This window comes from Ranitomeya imitator, chromosome 2, assembly GCF_032444005.1.
Source record: "Ranitomeya imitator isolate aRanImi1 chromosome 2, aRanImi1.pri, whole genome shotgun sequence".
NCBI lineage: Eukaryota > Metazoa > Chordata > Amphibia > Anura > Dendrobatidae > Ranitomeya > Ranitomeya imitator.
The window spans coordinates 492,941,082-492,958,918 of record NC_091283.1 but is presented as its reverse complement, the minus strand read 5'-3'; the positions used below and the strand labels follow the sequence as shown (position 1 = coordinate 492,958,918).

Genomic DNA, 17,837 nt, shown 5'->3' with positions numbered 1-17,837 from the left:
ACTGGAGTATGATATGTGTTGTATGTTGGTGTTAACTGGTAAAGTGATCTCCTTTAGGCTATGTGCACACATTCAGGATTTCTTGCAGAAATTTCCTGAGCAAAACAGGACATTATCTGCAAGACATCTGCATGCGTTTTTTTTGCGTTTTTTTTTTTTTTTGCGGATTTTTCCGCAGATTTCCCAATGCAATGATATCGTTGGAAATCCGCAAAAAATCCGCAAAATTAATGAACATGCTGCATTTTTTACCGCGATGCGTTTTTTTTTCGCAGAAAAAAATGCATCATGTGCACAAAAATTGCGGAATTCATTCTAAATAATGGGATGCATAATGTATGCTTTTTTTGCGGTTTTATAGCGTTTTTATAGTGAAAAAAAAGCACAAAAAATCAGCAACGTGTGCACACAGCCTTATTGCCTCCAAACATAACATCACTCCCCCCTAGAGGAGAACGACATTACTGCAACGACCAGGACCCTGGGGTGCTGCAACACAACGTTATGTATCTGCGCACCCTGAGTCTGGATTTCACTGTCACTAGAGAATTAAGCAAATAAATCAAAGAATATGATCCACCCCTGGTAGTAAATCGATGACAATTACTGATGCAAGGGATAGAAAATACAAATATATAAATGGGTGGGGAAAAAAACAATAATAAATGAAAATAATCAAAATAACTACCAAATATTCCAACAAGGCAGAAGATAGTACATACACCGTGAATGTGATCATTCCATATAATGTACACACTAGGTAGTGTTACTGCATGTTACATAGTATAGATCCATCATGGTATAGGGTCTTCAACGAATCGGTGGAAGGAAACCAAAATTATTAGCATAAGTTCCTTATAGACCGCAGAGCTCCTAGTGGAGAGGAAGGAATGTACTGTAAGCAAAGTGGACACCAAAAATACAAGGAGGCAGCAGTAATTGTCTCTGGTGTCCAGCCGGTAGAAAAGTAGTGAAATACCAGAATTGCAGAGGTAGAGGGTATGGAGCGAAGAACGTGCTGTGGGTCTCCAGGATAAATATGTGGTGGTGCCGTGGCACAGGTGTGGGAGCGTTACGCTCTGTGAGTGGGCAGCTATGGGTAGCATGGAGCGCAAAGAGCAGAGAGGGAGTAGAGAAAGGCTGGGCATTCGATCCAAACATCATGAATGGCAAACGTTGTGAAGTCATCTGAGAAATGAAAACATGGTAGTGTGGGCGCAGCATACAGGGGCAGGGTAGAGCAATCAGCGTCACATCGGGCATGTAGGGTGCAGGAAGGGCTCCAATTGTATTCTAGTTGTTGGATAGGAGGAAATGTGCATCATTTGGAGCCAGAATTATTATACAAAGGTAGTGTAATATGGAAAATAGCAGTGGTCCCAAAAGAAGAGAGGAATAGGGAAGAAAAGAAGGGAGAAAGGGGGAAAAGGAAGAATAGAAGCGGTGAGTAGAGGGGAGAGACATAAAGATAGAATATAGGCAGACAGGAATGGAGCATATTACCTGACTTCTGCCTTCCATAATGAATTCAGAGGTTCTGAAAAATAAAGACATAAATATTGTACACCATCTGTATTTATTTTATTTATTTATTATTATTTATTTATATAGCACCATTAATTCGATGGTGCTGTACATGAGAAGGGGTTACATACAGGGTTAAAGATATCATTTACAGTAAATAGGTTTACAGTGACAGACTGGTACAGAGGGGAGAGGACCCTGTCCTTGCGGACTTACATTCTATGGGATAGTGGGGAAGAGACAGAAGGTTGGGGAGAGGCGGCATCTCTGGCCGTGGTGAGGCGGCGGCTCTGGCCGTGGTGAGGCGGCGGCTCTGGCCGTGGTGAGGCGGCGGCTCTGGCCGTGGTGAGGCGGCAGCTCTGGCGGCAGTGAGGCGATGGCTTTGGCGGCGGTGGTGAGGCGGCGGCTCTGGCGACGGTGGCTTGGTTATTGTAGGCTGTAGGCTTTCCTGAAGAGATGGGTTTTCAGGTTCCGTCTGAAGGATCCGAGGGTGGTGGATAATCAGACGTGTCGAGGCATGGAATTCCAGAGATGGGGGATATTCGGGAGAAATCTTGGAGGCGGTTGTGTGAGGAACGAATAAGTGTGGAGGAGAGTAGGAGGTCTTGGGAGGATCAAAGATTACCTGAGGGAAGATATTGGGAGATTAGTTCAGAGATATAGGGAGGGGACAGGTTGTGGATGGCTTTGTAGATCAGTGTTAGTAGTTTCAACTGGAACCGTTGGGGAATTGGGAGCCAGTGGAGGGATTTGCAGAGGGGAGAAGCAGGGGAGTAGCGAGGAGAGAGGTGGATTAGCCGAGCAGCAGAGTTGAGGACAGACTGGAGTGGTGCAAGAGAGTTAGCGGGGAGGCCACAGAGGAGGGTGTTGCAGTAATCGAGGCGGGAGATGATGAGAGCATGCACAAGAGTTTTGGTAGATTGTGGGCTGAGGAAGGAACGGATTCTGGCAATATTTTGGAGGCAACAGGAGGTGGCAAGAGCTTGGACGTGAGGTTTGAAGGACAGGGCAGAGTCGAGAGTTACCCCGAGGCAGCGGATTTCAGGTGCGGGAGAGAGCGTGATGCCGTTTACCATAATAGATAGATCAGGTAGGGAGGATACACCAGATGGGGGAAAGATGATGAATTCGGTTTTGTCTACATTGAGTTTAAGGAAGCGAGAGGTGAAGAAGGAGGATATGGCTGACAGACACTTCGGGATTCTGGTCAGAAGAGAGGTGACATCTGGGCCAGAGAGGTAGATCTGAGTGTCGTCTGCATACAGGTGGTACTGGAAGCCATGGGACTTTATGAGTTGTCCTAGCCCAAGGGTACAGATGGAAAAAAGTAGGGGCCCTAGGACAGAGCCTTGAGGGACTCCAACAGAGAGAGGGCGGGATGAGGAGGTAGTGTATGAGGCAATCCAGGATAGGGCAAGGTCTTTGATGCCAAGGGAAGAGAGAATCTGTAGCAGTAGGCAGTGATTGACAGGTCAAGAAGGAGGAGGATGGAGAACTGTCTGCTAGCTTTGGCTGTGACTAAGTCATTAGTAATTTTTGTCAGGGCAGTTTCGTTGGAGTGGTGGGGGCGGAAGCCAGATTGGAGGTTGTCAAGAAGAGAGTTAAGGTACCTTCACACTGAGCAACTTTAGAACGATAACGATAGCGATCCGTGACGTTGCAGCGTCCTGGATAGCGATATCATTGTGTTTGACACGCAGCAGCGATCAGGATCCTGCTGTGACATCGCTGGTCGGAGCTAGAAGGCCAGAACTTTATTTCGTAGCTGGATCTCCCGCTGACATCGCTGAATCAGCGTGTGTCACGCCGATCCAGCGATGTGTTCACTTCTAACCAGGGTAAACATCGAGTTACTAAGCGCAGGGCCGCGCTTAGTAACCCGATATTTACCCTGGTTACCATTGTAACTGTGCCAGCGCCAGCTGGCCGTAAAGCAGAGCACAGCGGTGACGTCACCGCTCTGCTTTACGGCCGGCGCTTACACAGTGCAGGGAAGCTGACGCCGGGGGACGCGACAGACACCGGAATGTAAGTATGTAGTGTTTTTTTTTTTTTACATTTACAATGGTAACCAGGGCAAACATCGGGTTACTAAGCGCGGCCCTGCGCTTAGTAACCCGATGTTTACCCTGGTTACCCGGGGACTTCGGCATCGTTGGTCGCTGGAGAGCCGTCTGTGTGACAGCTCTCCAGCGACCACACAACGACTAAACAGCGACGCTGCAGCGATCGGCATCGTTGTCTATATCGCTGCAGCGTCGCTTAATGTGACGGTACCTTTAGATGAGAGGTGGGAGGAAAGTTGAGCATGGACATGCTGCTCAAGGAGTTTTGAAGCAAATGGGAGCAGTGATATGGAGCGATAGCTGGGCATAGCAGTTGGGTAAAGGTTAGTTTTTTTGAGGATGGGTGTGATGGTGGCATGTTTGAAAGCAGAGGAGAAGGTACCGGAAGAGAGCGATAGGTTGAAGAAATGGGTTAGAGAATTCTGTAGAGAATTACATTGAATAAAATATTGACAATATATTCAAGGATGTTTTTATACCATTGGGTCAGAACCTCCTGGTGTATTACATTATGTATTAACCCCTTTACCCCCAAGGGTGGTTTGCACGTTAATGACCGGGCCAATTTTTACAATTCTGACCACTGTCCCTTTATGAGGTTATAACTCTGGAACGCGTCAATGGATCCTGATAATTCTGACTTTGTTTTCTCGTGACATATTGTACTTCATGATAGTGGTAAAACTTCTTTGATATTACCTGCGTTTATTTGTGAAAAAAATGGAAATTTGGCGGAAATTTTGAAAATTTCACAATTTTCCAAATTTGAATTTTTAAAGGGAACCTGTCACCTGAATTTGGCGGGACCAGTTTTTGGTCATATGGGCGGAGTTTTCGGGTGTTTGATTCACCCTTTCCTTACCCGCTGGTTGCATGCTTGAAGTTCATTCTATGTCCTCTGTAGTACACGCCTGCGCAAGGCAATCTTAAAGGGATCATGATGTAAAGTCTATAGAGATATTTTTTTTGGATTTTCTGTATTTTTATATAATACACTTGAGAATAGAAAGACTTTTACTTTAAAGGGAACCTGTCACGTGAATTTGGCGGGACCAGTTTTTGGTGATATGGGCGGAGTTTTCAGGTGTTTGATTCACCCTTTCCTTACCCGCTGGCTGCATGCTGGCCGCAATATTGGATTGGTGTTCATTCTATGTCCTCCGTAGTACACGCCTGCGCAAGGCAAGATTGGCAAGGCAAGGTCCCGCTGTGGTCTGGTCCGATAGGCGTCGCGGTCCGGTCTGTGGCCTCCCATCTTCTTACAATGACGTCCTCTTCTTGTCTTCACGCTCCGGCGCAGGCATACTTTGTCTGCAAAGTACTGCAGTGCGCAGGCGCTGGGCCTCTCTGACCTTTCCCGACGCATGCGCACTGCAGTACTTTGCTCTGCCCTCAACAGGGCAGACAAAGTACGCCTGCGCCGGAGCGTGAAGACAAGAAAAGGACGTTATCCTATGAAGATGGGAGGCCCTGGACCGCGACACCCATCGGACCGGACCGCAGCGGGACCGCCAATGGGTGAGTATAATCTAACCTCTTTTTCTCATCTTTCAGGATACATCGGGGGCTTATCTACAGCATTACAGAATGCTGTAGATAACCGCCTGATGCCGGTGGGCTTCGCTCACCTTCCATTTTGGGGTGACAGGTTCCCTTTAAATAAAATGTTCCTGTGCTGAGATAATCTTATATATGTGCCCCTGCTGTGTACTGTGTAATGGCCGTGTCTGAACATGGTCTGATCATACCACAGCTCCTGGGCAGGGGAGGAAGCAAAAGAGTATACAGACAGGTCAGCATGGAAGAATTAGCTGCAATCTCATGCTGTCCTATCTGCACACACTCTTGCTTTTAACACATCTAATTGTGGAACTTCTTCTTACTTCAAGATCTATTGATTAAAATGTACTTTGTTTGTGGGACAACTGCTTTAATTAAGAGTTTGCAGAGTGGAAGCCAAGGTTTTGTAGATATGATCACTGACTTGTGGCGGGAAATTGTGTCCCTCACTGGGTGTATGGTCACGCCTAGGTACACCAGGCCGAAATTTGATAAGGTAATGACTGTTGGAATTGCATGTGAAATAGCCGCTGCCTGTGTGAGGAAGAGTGACAGGGTCTTCATTAATGATGTAGCAAGAAAAGGAAAATCCACCTACCAAAAAAATTCCAAATTTATTATTTATTGTGAATAAAACATGAAGTCCAGAGGATGAATTCACATGATAATGAGTAACAGGTTCTTCATTAATGATGTTAGAGCAACAATGGTAATATGGATATCGAAATGTGCCATTGTTAGGTTTGTGAAAGTGTCGTTTAGGAACCTGCTTCATACGTCCCCTATCTGCTATACCCATCTGCTCTCAGGTTTTCAGGCCCATCATTACTGGATTTTGGAAGCGCTCGATGATAGGATATGACCTATGTAAGTGGCCTGTAATTCCGGACCTGGAAGGGCCAAAGCATCACGTTGTGTCACACACAGTTTGTGGCTTTACAAACGGACATCTACGTTGTCTCCATGTTCTACACTGGATTTATCGCATTCTACATAATAAAAACTACAATCATATGAACTGAATATTGGAGTGTTCTGGCTTTTGGGTGGTTTTAAAAATCACAGCATGGGAAATGTTTTTGTTTTTTTACAAAAAAGGTATTGTTTCCTATTGTCAGTCATTTGAAGACAGTGTAGACCACGTGGTGGTCATCCAGAAAAAAATCCTGACCCTCCACTGTCTCTACCTAATAACCTCCAGAAACAGTAGTATTAGCCACTCATCTCCTAGAATCCACATTGACGGGTCTCTAACTTCAGATTGGGATACCGGCCCTGGACATATATCACATATACAGAAACATTGCTTTTCGCAGTCTTGCCCTGACTTTCCTAGGACAATCTACTTATTTTTCCATCACTGCAAATCTGGAATGCTTTTTTTTTTCCTAGAATTCGTAGTGCAGGCTCCATGGATTAGTAGGATTAGTGGTAGCATTAACCTGCCTGTATGGTTACAGTGTGTGAGGATAATCTCTTTGTGGGACAGTTATAATACGACTCATGAACAGATGTAAAGTACATAGGAAACAATGGCGGCCCTTATTATAGAATGTCTCAGGTTCTCCCTCTCTGTAGGTTCTCCTCTTACATGGTGTTTGCTTGCTGTCTTCATACAAGGTCAATTAAACTATTGGCAATATAGACCAGTTTCAGACAACCAGATTACAGCAGCATTGTAGCAAATTATCAGACAGATAAGTAGGTAGTATTCACATTTGACCCAGAAATCCAAGTGAAATCCAGTGCCATGCATGTCAATGGGGTTCCTTTACCCTGTTTACGTGCAACAAACGTTTTCTAGGTGGACTTTTGGCGCCACCATTAAAAAAAATCCACAACGGAAATAATTTACAGGGTAGACCCATTGAATGAGCATAGCCTATAATCATGCAGATCGGCAACAGAATTGCAGCAGAAATACAAGGGTCAGCCTCAGATTCCTGCTGCGGAAATACACATCTGATGTAAGAACATCACCTATAGGCTCCCATACACATTAAAATCAGCCAAACCCATTAACAAAGGTGGGATCAGCCAACAATCTAACATGTAATGGGGGCTTTCCAATTCTGCCTCGAGAGTTGGCCTAATCCTTTTGTTCTTCACGAGATAAGCCGCTGCCAGATGAGACTCTTAAGGTACCGTCACATTTAGTGACGCTGCAGCGATATAGACAACGAGCCGATCGCTGCAGCGTCGCTGTTTAGGTCGCTAGGAGACGTCAAACACCGGCAACAGCAGAACGATGCAGGAGCGATCCAGTGACGTACTTATCGTTCTCGCTGGTTGTTAGCTCCATATAAAACATTGCAGGCATCGTTGCTTTTGCTGTGAAACATGACGAATCACGCCGACCTGACGACCAAATAAAGTTCTGGACTTCTAGCTCCGACCAGCGATGTCACAGCGGGATCCTGATCGCTGCTGCGTGTCAAATACAACGATATCGCTATCCAGGACGCTGCAACGTCACGGATCGTTCTCGTTCTCGTTGGAAAGTTGCTCAGGGTGAGGGTACCTTTAGAAAAAACATGAGTGCTCGGCAGCGGGAGTCAGAAGAGATAGCTAAGATGTATGACGGTGTCCAATTTTCAGCCTCAGGATATCAGCAATGAGCGTTTCTTTTCATTGCCTTTAAACGATGATCCTACAAATTATGAAGATTTGTCACTTACGTAAGAAAAAATGTATAATTGGTGGAAAAAGATTGAACTTTATGGACCTAGGCCTTTTCAACCCAAACTGTGTTAGGGTATGTGTCCACGTTCAGGCTTGCTTCAGGCTTTGGCCAGGATTTTATGCAGGTAAAATCCTGACCAAAACTGCACGTGAGGTCACTGGCAGGTCACCTGCGGTGTTCTTGCGTGTTTTGCTCATTGTAGCAACATGCTGCGTTCTGAAAAAACGCGCCGCCTGTGCGTTTTCGCGGCGAAAACGCATGCGTTTTTTCCTGCATAGTGGAGACAGGATTTCATTAAATCCCCTCCACTATGCTGTAACATCTGGATGCTGCATTTTTGACGCTGCGGAAAAACGCAGCGTCAAAAACGCAGCGTTTCCTGAACGTGGAAACATACCTTAACGTTCCTGAACTTTTCAGTCTGCAATAAAAGATTTTCCAAACCTAGAAAGTGATGGCATATTTTTTGATATTTAACATATGAAAAGTACTGTTGCCATTGCAGGGACCCCACAATTCTTTGGAATTTTGATCAAAAACAGTGGCACTCAGTTCTGGTCATGCGCCAATAATAATAATCATTATAATAATAATAATAATAATAATAATAATGACAAACAGTGGCACTCAGTTCTGGTCATGTGCCAATAATAATAATGATATTCAGTAAGCTTGTGTGGAATAATGGTAAAGTGAGTGTCACTTTCTGTGTGGCAGGAGATTGGGCACAAGGGGTCTTCATCCTTCATATAGATCTGGAGGATGCCTACTATATGGTACTGTCTTGGCACACTCACACTGGCAATGCAGGTGTGTCTAAACAGAACTGATGCATGTTGGACACTGCTGTATACAATAGTTTGTGCAACAAGGACTCTTGAAAAGGTTCAAGAGTACAAATTTCTGAAATTGCACCTAAACTTTTACTAACACACTTTAAATGGATTGTCTAATGAAGTGAACTCATGTCCAGACGCCCCACTAGGGTATATAGTTGCCAAACATGGGTCGGGACCCTCTCTCATGTTTTCCGTGGATGGACGTTCAAGTGAATGAAGTGGGAGGTGGCGGTCAGCGTTGGGATTCCTTGGATCCACCATATGAAATGATCCTCCATCTATGCAGAACATAGGTTGGGTTAGCACTGCAGTACTACAGTCAGTAAGGTTTCATAAGTGACCTATGAAAGAGAATTTACTAAGTGACAGGCTTCAGGTTCCTGGTGGAGAAAAACAGAACATTTAGAGCAGGTTTATTTTGCTAAAAAGAATATTACCTTTTTGTGGCAGGAGCAGCGGCAGAAAGTGGCGTAAATTATGGAACAAATCTACCCCAGACCATGGCTGTTGTAGATTGACACAGGCAAGGGATTGGGGGAGGGAAAGTCAGCTCACCAAGTACAGATGCACCTTATTTCTGTAGGAATCACTGCACGGAGCTGCCCTGGTCCAGGTCGCATCCCAATGCAGAAAAGGAAGACGTTTTCTCCAGCGACGACAAGAAAGGAAATAAGATTCCAGCTTTATTAAACCAACATTACTAACAAACCACATAGTGTCCACTGGCTAAACCAACGCGTTTCGGCTTAGTCATGATCTCATAGGTTGACAGTGTCCAGAGGTCTATACTTGTTAACAAATTTGTTGCATTCTACTCTGCAGTGTTCTGAGCAAATTTAATCTGATCGATGGGGGTGTCGGATGTCAGACCCCCACTAATCTCATCTTGAAGACCTATTCTATGGATAATCAATAGCTTAATCTTGGACATACTCTAGTAAATCCCCCCATAAGACCCTATTAACAAATGATTGTCTCCAAAGTTACCGTAGTTCCAAACGGAACTGCCTTTAGCAGTATCATTAGGGTCCTATATTGTTACAGTCTTGGTCCACTGAGGGGTCCACTAGCAACCTGGTGGGCCAGTACGACCATAGTCACCATGTATGTGCAAGGCTCTCTGCACTAAACTTGAGGTAACATGGGAGGGGGTCATTTACAGAAAAGTAGATGTAGATAGATACAGTATGTTGTCAGCCGGTGTCCAGACCGTTTGGATCATGATTCTTTTGTGATGCAGAAGGCAATCAGGACTGCAGACCTTTCTCCTGCCAGGGATCTCTGCAGGTTGTATGGTATTCAGGAGTCTGACATAAGATGCAATCATGTATAAGCCCTCAGGCCTGGCTAAGCCCCCCTTCAGATGCAGTATATGCCAGTGTGAGAGCCTGTCCCTGTGCTGTGAGTCAGACACCGCAGTGAGTCACCGCCAAACTGCCGAGCGTCAAGACCTCTGCTTAGGACATGAGGAGAATGTGTAATGCTGCACTGTCGATACATATTGTTATTACCACCATCATTCACATCTCTCAATAGGGATCATGAGTGATAGTGATCCCTATGAAGTAGCTCATCCCAGGGGATGTGTGCTAGGCCAAAGCCAAAACTGGAGCTATAGGGTCCAGCAGAAGAAATGCCCCCTATATGAAGCTAAAATGCCATTATTGGTTGCCAGGGTCTATCACTTGGGGGCGCTTGTATGTCATCAAACACGTCCATTGGTGGTCTACAATTCACGTGGCGAAGGATGTAGATCCAAACTGATTGCAAGTGCCAAAATGTTGGGTAGGTCTGGTGCATAAGAGATGAAGCAGAGCATCTCGTTAGCCCGGGGCAAATGTCCTGTGTGCCCCTTCCCCCCAGCTACGACTCAATGCAGTTCAAAGGGGGAATCAAAGAAGAACTGCTCTGCCAACTCTGGAGGACCACCGAAATGGTGGTATCGGTCAGCAGGAGAGACCACTTATTTTTCTAGCTTTGCTTTGCTTTCATACTGCAATATAGTATTATATTAATGGACGCAGCTGACTCCATGGACGGACACATCATTGGTGCAACTACAGGGGCTCAAGAGGTAAAGGGGCCATTTACACCTCCAAAATAGGTGGCATTGTGCATTATGATGAAATATCAGACCTAAAGGTGCCATATACTGTTCTGTCACAAGAGACAGGCGATATTATCTTGGTGTCATGATGAGATGCCCTAAAGTGTCAGCGTCACCAGTAGCACATATGACAGCCCATAAAACAACGCCCTGTGTCATGCTAACACATTGTACCCGGCTATGATCTGCAGCATTACTACATCCCATGGAATATGGTGGAAAGAAAAATATGATTTCAAGCAGGCAGCGACTCTTCTAAAACCAGATCTCCCCTTCTGAGGCTTAGCCCTCCGCTCTCCTCCTTTCTCACATTCCCTCCTTTTCCAGCAGGACTGGGCGTTTCATGAGAGAGAGAGAGAGAAAAATACTGTTCTGGTTACCATGGAAACCAGCTCTCGGACTCAGCAAGTTCCCAGAACCTTCTGCGGTGGGATAGACAAGAGTGTGAGTGAAAATAGTATAAATGGAAAGGGAAAAAAAATCTATAGAAAACAACAGCCGCACGGCCTTCTGGGAGGAAATCTGCAGAAAGCGATAGCTTTCGACAAAGAGGATTTTCTATATATACTGTATATCACATTGTAATATATATATACATATATATATATATATACATACAGAAACATACACATAGAGCAGTCATAACATTAAAACCACCGACGGGTGTGGTGGGTAACATCTTACTTTGACGATGGCACGTGACAACGCGCCTGGTGAACAGTCAGTTCTTGAAGTTGACTTGATAAGGACGAAATTGTGATGGCTGGATGAGTGGGTAAGAGCATCTCCGAAATAACAAGTCTTCAGCAGTGTTCATTGTACATAGTAGTTAGTAAAAAACAAAACCTAGGATAAAAACAGAATGAGCAAATACCCTGCTGTGAGTAAATAGTAATAGTACCTATAAATAACATAGGGTACTTTGTTGACAATATTTTGATCAAAAAGTGCAAAAGTCATCCCACCGCGACAAGGCGCACCCAATCGGGATGGTCCTATCTCTAGTATTTCAACCCTCTATGTGCCAGCAGGCCTCAAGAGACAGGGCAAGTGCAGGACTTAGGCCTGACTGTTTTGAACCTGGCCTTAGAAAGCTATATAAGATAGATACACAGCCCAAAAATGGGGGAGCCACACCGCTGTATGTACAGAGTACGAGGACATAAAGCAAAGCCAGACAAATGAGCTGGCACCCTGCTGACATAAGTGTAATGTGTAGGTGCACATTCACACTGTGGCCATTAACAGACAAAACCTAGAATAACAACAATGAGCAAATACCCTGCAGTAAGTAAGCAGTTACTGCCTGCGATCATATCGTTCTCCCAAAGACAAGCAGCCAGCAGAGAGGTCTATTAACGGCGTACTCATAGAGAACACAGCAGCGTTCATCCAAACAAGCCCCTGCATACGGGGAAATGCCTGAGGTGGCTAACGACTGAACGATTCTGCTGATAGCCATCTAATGAGTGTGGCTGGCTTTAATATGATAAGTACCACTTACCTAACCATTGTTTGAGATCAAGTTCAAGTCCACTCATTTTTTGTGTGATGCCACCCTCCAGCACCATAGACAGCCGTATACTCCACCTACTCTCTGTCCTTTTTCTGCTTAACTACTTAAGCCCGACAGCTGACACATGCTGCCCTATCATGGTACGGTCTCAGCCAGGTATGCTTGACCCTGAAACGAGGTGGCATTTCAGAGAGAAACACTCTAAGGGTATGTTCACACGTTCCTGATTTCCATCCTTTTTTTTTCAGGACTGTTTTTTAAAAAACTGCAGCTCTTGGCAGAAAACGCAGGTCCTTTTTTTTGGTCCTTTTTTTGTCCTTTTTTGATCCTTTTTTTGATCCTTTTTTTGATTCTTTTTTTGATCCTTTTTTTGATCCTTTTTTTGATCCTTTTTTTTATGCAGTTTTCTATGCAGTTAAAATGGCTGAAAATACCCTAACCCTACCCCTAACCGTACCCCTAACCCTACCCCTACCCCTAACCCTACCCCTAACCCTACCCCTACCCCTACCCCTAACCCTACCCCTACCCCTACCCCTAACCCTACCCCTAACCCCACCCCTAACCCTAACCCTACCCCTAACCCTACCCCTACCCCTAACCCTACCCCTAACCCTACCCCTAACCATATTCTAACCTTAGTGGAAAAAAAAAAATTCTTAATTTTTTTTTATTGTCCCTACCTATGGGGGTGACAAAGGGGGGGGGGAGGGTCATTTACTATTTTTTTTTATTTTGATCACTGAGATAGGTTATATCTCAGTGATCAAAATGCACTTTGGAACGAATCTGCCGGCCGGCAGATTCGGCGGGCGCACTGCGTATGCGCCCGCCATTTTGCAAGATGGCGGCGCCCAGGGAGAAGACGGCCGGACGGACACCGGGACGCCGGGTAAGTACAAGGGGGGGAGATTAGGGCACGGGGGGGGGGCATCGGAGCACTGGGGGGGGCATCGGAGCACGGGGCGGTGGGATTGGAGCACGGGGGGGCAGCCACACTCCGCCCACGCACTTCCGCCCGCTTCCCCGCACTTCCTGCTGCAGCGGTTCGGCACCACAAACCGCAGTAAAACCCGCAGATATTTTTTTCATCTGCGGGTTTTACTGCGGGTTTGACCTCACAATGGAGGTCAATGGGTGCAGAACCGCTGCGGCTCCGAAAAAAGAAGTGACATGGTACTTCTTTTTTACCGCGGCTATTCAGCGCGGCTTTTTTTCCCGATTCCCGCATCATGTGCACAGTGGTTCTTGTTTTCCATAGGGTACAGTACACTGTACCCTGCATGGAAAACAGCTGCGGAACCGCAGCGGCAAAAACGCTGCGGTTCCGCAGAAAAAAACGCACTGTGTGAACATGGCCTAAAAGCCGCCAGGGACTGAATCGCATGGGAGACTAGTCAGGCAACGGGTACCCAGAGGATTCCCCCCATCCGCTGCCAGTGACTGACATGCTTCTCCCTATATACACACAGGGAGGAACCTGTCCTTCAAGGTCTCTGGGCAAGAAGGTGCCACAGGGGACCCAACTGTCCAACTAGTCTACAGTGTGGTTTTGTCCCCGTACCGAGATCGGACCGCAATGCTCGGACTGGCCAGCAACTCTCCTGACCTGAGCATGACAGTTTTATATATTTCTATGCAGTTGTCACGCAAGGGTCAGGCTACTTCTACCACTGCGGTCCGATCTAAGTCCCATGTATATGGCCGTCTGACTGCGGACTTTTTGATATACAGTGAGTACGGAAAGTATTCATACCCCTTTAATTTTTTCACTCTTTGTTTTATTGCAGCCATTTGGTAAATTCAAAAAAGTTCATTTCTTTCTTATTAATGTACACTCTGCACCCCATCTTGACTGAAAAAAATACAGAAAGGTAGAATTCTTTTGCAAATTTAATAAAAATAAAAAACTGAAATATCACATGGTCATAAGTATTCACACCCTTTGCTCAGACACTCATATTTAGGTCACTTGCTGTCCATTTCTTTGTGATCCTCCTTGAGATTGTTCTACTCCTTCATTGGAGTACATCAGTGCTTAATTAAACTTTTAGGACTTGATTTGGAAAGGCACTCACCTGTCTATATGGATCGCCCCCAGACACAGGGCCACGAGTTGTCGGTACCGGGCCTCTCTGGTTCGGTTCTGAGGCTGTCACGGTGGCTAGACCCGGTCCGTGACCCTGCTAAGGGGCGTCCAATAAAGGTTTTGGTACAGTCTGTCAATGGTTCGTGACGCCACCTGTGGTGTTCGTCACAGATATAATGATGGCGTGCACTCAGTCAGAATTTGCGAGGTGCTGGTGTAATGGATCAGAAGACCCTGGGTACTAGTAAATATGTCACGCTGCTGTCCATAGCAAGGCGCGGGAGCGCCGCTTATATCCACTACACTACAGGCTACAACATATCTTTCGGGCCAGCACCCTTGAGGGCTCATAATTAATATCTCAGCTATAGCCGTAATCTTGGCACTGAGGGATATCTACCCTCTCCACTTCACTTCTTCTTGTGGATAAGCGATTCAATGAATAAGGCTCTGGTTGAGCCGAAACGTTTGCTTTATATATCGCTTCCAGCACTATATTTCTGTTTCGCTCCCTTATCCAAATTTATTTTGTGACTAATAAATATTTAAACGTAAATCACACGTTGTCATTAGAGTGTGCGGTGTATACATATTTACCTGTGGTGTTCGGTCAGGGTGACCAACGCTGCTGTGGGGTCCACTGGGGTGATGGAATGGCAGCTGGATGGTATAACTTCCCACAGGTGAAGTGTGTCCCCAGGGCTTCCCAGTAAGGCGGATGGTGATGGTGTAAGGCGCAATCAATAACGAGGACACAAGGTTGCAGTCTCTTTACCTTTTACTGAAGGCTTCAATACACTCAGTCCAGAGCACGTTCAACCGAGCTATCAGAGACCGGCTGGTCCGATGGGCACATCCAGAGTTTCCCTCGCAGATGGAAATCGTTGCCTACCAATAGCGCCTGTGTGTTGTAGTCCTACCCTGCTGAGCATTCGGAATAGTCCTCACAACTGCTGTGCTCGTTCGTTCGTTCTCCACAGCTCTCTCTCTCTCTCTCTCTCGTTCTTTGGTTCCAGATGTTGCTAGTTTCTAATGTCCCCCAGATATGTTATGGCTAGGACGCCACCCGTTTGACGGGAAGGCTTGGAGGTCTTCCGGGACCCTAGAGATGCCCCTCTCCCAATGTTGCCCCCTATGTCTTCGTAGGTGTAGAAGGTAGACAGCCAACCTATAATCAATTGTCCAGCGGAATTTGAAGTAAGGCCTGAAGTCAGTTACTCCTACGGTGATCCAGCCACCGACTACGCGCCTCAGTAGGATGTTACCTTCCTCTCTTGGCACGACTCCTACTGGTTCTCCTTTGTGCTGATCTCGTTTACACTGTTCCACAATATTCTTCCCTTCGTGTCTCTCTCTTAGGATACCGCCGCAAGGTGTGCAGGCGCGGTTCCGTTACGTTCTGTTCGCTAGGCACCTGCCAGGTTCCCACGCCTGACAGGGACCCCCCTGCGCCTTCTCCCTGCAACACCCCCTGCCACGGGATGTTGCCTGGTTCCAACCCAGTCAGCTTCTGACTAACTTCCTCCCCAGCCCCTAGTTTTACCAGTGTGAGGAGTGGCCCAATAAATAAAGCCTTTTTCTCCCCCTACTGGCCGGAGTGTGAAGTGTAATGTGTTCTGGTGATACCTGGTCAGGATAACTCTTTAGTGCCATCGGACATACCGCTACTCGCCTTGGGGCCATACTGCAACGACCAGGTCTCTGGGGCGCTGCATATATAAGACCTCACAGCTCACAGTGTATGTCAGACCAAATGAGAATCATGAGGTCAAAGGAACTGGCCAAGGAGCTCAGAGACAGATTTGTGGCAAGGCGCAGAACTATCCAAGGTTCCAACAGAATTTCTGCAGTACTTAAAGGGACACTGTCACCTGAATTTGGAGGGAACAATCTTCAGCCATAGAGGCGGGGTTTTTGGATGTTTGATTCACCCTTTCCTTACCCGCTGGCTGCATGCTGGCTGCAATATTGGATTGAAGTTCATTCTCTGTCCTCCATAGAACATGCCTGCGCAAGGAGATGGGAGAAAGTTCCACAAAGTCAACTATCACTGCAGCCCTCCACCAGTCGGGTCTTTATGGGAGAGTGGCCCAACGGAAGCCTCTCCTCAGTGCAAGACATATGAAAGCCCGCACAGAGTTTGCTAAAAAATACATGAAGGATTCCCAGACTATGAGAAATAAGATTCTTTGGTCTGATGAGACAAAGATAGATCTTATTGGTGATAATTCTAAGCGGTATGTGTGGAGAAAACCAGGAACTGCTCATCACCTGCCCAATACAATCCCAACAGTGAAACATGGTGGTGGCAGCATCATGCTATGGGGGTGTTTTTCAGCTGCAAGGACAGGACGACTGGTTGTCACTGAAGGAAACATGAATGTGGCCAGAAATATCCTGGATGAAAACCTCTTCCAGAGTGCTCTGCACCTCAGACTTGGCCGGAGGTTCACCTTCCAACAAGACAATGACCCTAAGCACACAGCTAAAATACCAAAGGAGTGGCTTCAGAACAACTCTGTGACCATTCTTGACTGGCCCAGGCAGAGCCTAGACCTAAACCCAATTGAGCATCTCTGGAGAGACCTGAAAATGGCTGTCCAACAACGTTCACCATCCAACCTGATGGAACTGGAGAGGATCTGCAAGGAAGAATGGCAGAAGATCCCCAAATCCAGGTGTGAAAAACTTGTTGCATCATTCCCAAGGAGACTCAAGGCTGTGCTAGCTCAAAAGGTGCTTCTACTTAATACTGAGCACAGGGTCTGAATACTTATGACCATGTGATATTTCAGTTTTTCTTTTGTAATAAATTTGTAAAAATTTCTACATTTCTGTTTTTTTTTTCAGTCAAGGTGGGGTGCAGAGTGTACATTAATGAGAAAAAAAATGAACTTTTTGAATTTACCAAATGGCTGCAATGAAACAGAGTGAAAAATTTAAAGGGGTCTGAATACTTTTCCTGCCCACTGGGGTTTTCATCAAACTGATTCTTTACCCTTTAACGTCTATGGACTGTCTGCTATGTATTTTTGGGGAGCTTTTTGGTACATATTTATGGCCCAACTGGCTGGACACAAACTGTCAAATAAAAGCAGTAAAAATTGTTACACTCATAGCATGCACAGTAGGTGCTGTAAGTCTGCACAGCGTCAAAGGACATTTATGAATGATCTGCAGTACTTGGTCGTCCCACAAAAGCAGCGCCCAAAATCAGTATCTTAGACAGTCAATGCACAGAAAACTTTTAAATGTTGAGGGTGTAAGAAGAAGGATTGATACCCTGTTCTGCCACCTCAATCACCATCATTAGCGCCTCCCCCTATGGTGATTGACAGAGCCTCCTTTAGGCTGGTTTCACACTTGCGTGCAGCTGGTCTGCGTATGGCTGCGTACATCCTACACGCAAGTGTGAAGCTGGCCTTAGAATCCTGCATATCATGTCAGTCCAGG

General features: G+C 46.0%; 1 protein-coding gene across 2 annotated transcripts in view; it reads right to left on the bottom strand.

The window, feature by feature from the left end:
* Nucleotides 1-1,614: 1,614 nt before the first annotated feature.
* The window catches only part of LOC138664622 (uncharacterized), a 101,902-nt gene continuing 85,679 nt past the window's right edge, over nucleotides 1,615-17,837 (bottom strand). Inside the window, exons 1-2 of one of the 2 annotated variants that reach the window (XR_011318372.1) lie at nucleotides 11,464-11,592; nucleotides 2,017-2,149 (exon numbers count right to left, since the gene is read on the bottom strand). Coding sequence is in view for 1 of the 2 variants with exons in the window: in XM_069751473.1 (XP_069607574.1) it covers nucleotides 1,688-2,149 (462 nt within the window). In the remaining variant the exon portion in view is untranslated. Of the gene's footprint in view, nucleotides 2,150-11,463; nucleotides 11,593-17,837 lie in introns of those variants that run through there. The other variant, XM_069751473.1, reaches the window with a different exon arrangement.